Source organism: Zingiber officinale, chromosome 5B (genome assembly GCF_018446385.1).
Source record: "Zingiber officinale cultivar Zhangliang chromosome 5B, Zo_v1.1, whole genome shotgun sequence".
In the NCBI taxonomy this organism is placed as follows: domain Eukaryota; kingdom Viridiplantae; phylum Streptophyta; class Magnoliopsida; order Zingiberales; family Zingiberaceae; genus Zingiber; species Zingiber officinale.
The window spans coordinates 102,255,238-102,258,493 of record NC_055995.1 but is presented as its reverse complement, the minus strand read 5'-3'; the positions used below and the strand labels follow the sequence as shown (position 1 = coordinate 102,258,493).

At 40.0% G+C, this 3,256-nt stretch overlaps 1 protein-coding gene across 1 annotated transcript; it reads left to right on the top strand.

Moving 5' to 3' along the window:
* The first annotated feature begins 836 nt into the window (after window positions 1-836).
* On the top strand, window positions 837-3,052 carry LOC121985217 (auxin-responsive protein IAA16-like). Its single transcript, XM_042538527.1, has 6 exons — window positions 837-1,796; window positions 1,869-1,971; window positions 2,069-2,328; window positions 2,430-2,556; window positions 2,647-2,710; window positions 2,806-3,052. The coding sequence occupies exons 1-6, from the start codon at window positions 1,580-1,582 to the stop codon at window positions 2,842-2,844; spliced, it is 810 nt and encodes a 269-aa protein (XP_042394461.1). The 5' UTR covers window positions 837-1,579; the 3' UTR covers window positions 2,845-3,052.
* The last annotated feature ends 204 nt before the right edge of the window (window positions 3,053-3,256 follow it).

The following is a 3,256-nucleotide window of genomic DNA, read 5'->3' as shown; positions in this document are numbered from 1 at the left end:
TAATATATTATAATAGCTATAAAAAATAACTATTATAATTTTATACCAACTATTTTCGATATTTATCAAAACTTATTCAATTTAAATTGGCCTTGTATTACGATCAAATCACGAGGATGGAGCATTATTTCCTTGATGAATTTAAAAAAAAAATCCTTTTGATATCTATAATAAAAGGATGCCTTTTTTAATTTCTTATACGTGAGACATTGATTAAATTAAGTAAAATCATACTTATTTAAATTTTCATCATTAATTATGTAAACTATATTATTTTATTTTTATTAGTTTGTATTAAATATCCAACTTTGAAAATTTTCTATGGACTATAAGAAAATTCAAAAAATGCTCACAAATGGCGGCTCAGCAATTTAATGTTCTTAATCAACTATCTATTAAAAAATTCATTAATTCATCAAAAATTCGATTCTTAAATATTTAAAAAAATTGAGAAGACATTTTCCCGTTACATCATTTACCTGCTACATCATTTCTCCATCGCCACTATTTTGTTAATATTAATCTATATCATATCTTCAAATAATATGTTTATCCATTATATTAATACTTTTTTCTATTAACACAATCATATTCATTTTACCATTTATTAATTTTTATTTTTTATATCTAAAATTTATTTTCTTAATTTTTAAAGTTTTTTATAAAAAATCAGTATTTAAAGAATTGAATGTTAAGTTGTAACAATAATATTCATGTGGATGTCCTTATAGTGATAATTCTGTCGTTAGTGCGAATTTAATATTTTCAGTAATATTTTTTATTTATTATTATTATCCTGTCGTTGGGGACCTTTTGGTTACTCTAAATACAGAAGCCGAGAGGGAAGCAGGGCAGGCAGTAGCAAACCAGACACATTCCGTCTTCTCTGCTTCCGCCCTGCGCTTTGGCAAGCGTGATGCTCTCAGCTGACACTGCCTTCTGCCGCCCTCTTAACTTTCGTGGTCGAAGCAATCATTCCTTTTCCGCCCTGCTCTCTGCCATGGAATCTATTGCCGCTTCGCACGTCTCCTACCCTTTGTGATCACCGACAGACTCTTCTGCAGCGAGAGAGGGAGAGGAGCAGAAACGAAAGTAAACATGGACACGGTGCACGGAGAACAGAGCACTGTGTTTCCAGGAGAGAGAGATTGAGATGGAAACCTTGTCACTCACCTCTCTTTTTCACGATTTGGATGGTTACTTGTGGGGGATTTCATGTGGGTTTAAGATTTAGGTGCTCGGGGTTTGAGCTTCTGGGAGATTGAGCAAGCTTCGGTGAGTGGGAAAGAAGGCACAGAACTCTTCTCTGCTCACTCAGTCTCCACCGGTTCATCTCCTGTGTCTCTCGTGTGATCGACTTTCGAGAAAGCTTCTGTGCCATCCTCTGAATTCCTCCTACTTTGCCAACTTCTTGTGCTCGTCCTGGATCTCTTCTTTGTCCCTTTTTATCGTTTAACGTTCTTCTTTCTTCTCTCTGGTTGAGAGGGTGTGTGAGGATAAAAAGGTGCAATCTTTTCCTTCTCCTTTGCTCGACGCCTTTCCTTTGTCTCCGTTTATATTTTGGCTTACTGGAGAGGAAATGGAGGAAGATTATAAATGCGGAGAAGGTCGGCAGTCTCTGCTTCTTCTTCTCTCTGCGGAGGAGAAGAAGCTAGAACTAAGGCTCGGCCTCCCTGGAGAAGAAGGCTGGCCGACCATGCTGAAGAAGAGGGAATCCGTTTTTAAGAGCAACAGTGCTAATGCTTCTTCTGCAGCCAAAAGAGTCTTCCTGAGCCCGGTCGATTCTGAGACACAAGGTATGAAGTAGCGAAAATCGAGTTCTGTTTCTTCAGTAATGATCTTTACATGACCCCCTGCAATTTGGTTAGCTTTTCAACGGCAGACACCGGCAGGATTCCTTCATCTGCCGGCAAAAGGGAAGGAATCACCGGAGAAACAGGTCGCCACCCCTCAAAGTAGTTCACCGTCGAGGTTTAGTGCATCAGATTTCTTCTTGTGCCATGAGAGTGACTCTTCATGTTCTGCTAAACTCTAATCCTCTTGCGCGACCATGTTTGCCGAAATGCAGGACTGCCACTGCACCTGTTGTCGGTTGGCCTCCGATCCGTTCTTCCAGAAAGAATCTCGCCGGAGCTGCTAAACCGTCCTCCGAGTCCCCGACCGGGAGCTTTCGAGCTGCAAAACCTCCAGAAACCGAAAGGAAGGGCCTGTTTGTGAAAATCAACATGGACGGCATCCCGATCGGGAGAAAAATAGACCTTATGGCCTGTGGCAGCTACAAAAAGCTCTCATCAGTCGTCGACGAGCTCTTTCGCGGTCTCATAGCTGGTAGATAGTTCCAAACTCTTCTACAAGGTTACTGAGCACAACTCCACTTCACGTTGCTTGAAAAACTAACATGGATCGATGTTTTCTTTTTTTCTCCTTAGCTCAAATGGATCGGAGGACCGAAGAGAGGCGAGCGATTACTGGCCTTTTGGACGGAAGCGGCGAGTTCACTCTGGTTTACGAAGATGACGAAGGGGACAGGATGTTGGCTGGTGACGTCCCTTGGGAGTAAGCCTTCTCACTTCACTTGAGCTTCTGATCTCGAGAACCTTAATGGATTGCTTGCGTTGTTGACCCATCTGCGCCTACCTCTTGCAGCATGTTCGTTTCGACGGCCAAGAGATTGCGTGTTCTGAAGAGCTCCGATCTCTCTGCACCATCTGTAAGTGTAGAACTTCGATCTTTGGGTTTACTTTTTCAGATTTTCATGGAGGAATTTGTTTGCTTGTTTGTTTGATTGTTTGCTTGTTTCTTCAGATGAGAGCCGTGATCAAGGACGGTGCAAATGAGTCTTGAGCTTATCGAATGTTTGAACGTTTTTGGTGGCAAAGAAAGCTGCAAGGAATAGCTTGAGGGGTTTGTTTGCACTTTGCAGGGATAGATAGAGAGTTTAGGAGGCGCAGGATGTTTGTACTCGATATGTAAATCCGACATATGGCTCAGCAGTATTCTGTATTCAGATATATTAATTCCAAGTGACATATTTTGGTTGGTGTCTCCGTTATAATCATTTTTCCGCTACAAAGAATCTGAGATCATACAATTGAAAATTAGCTTATTAAAAACCTAAAACAAAAACCTAAACGATGCTCCAAAAATAACAGAAACACTAACATTCAGTAGTCTTCCTCCTTTGCAACTCTTATCATTATCCAATCATCATATTCTATTTAAAATTTTTATCATAAATTTTAGATAGAATAATTAA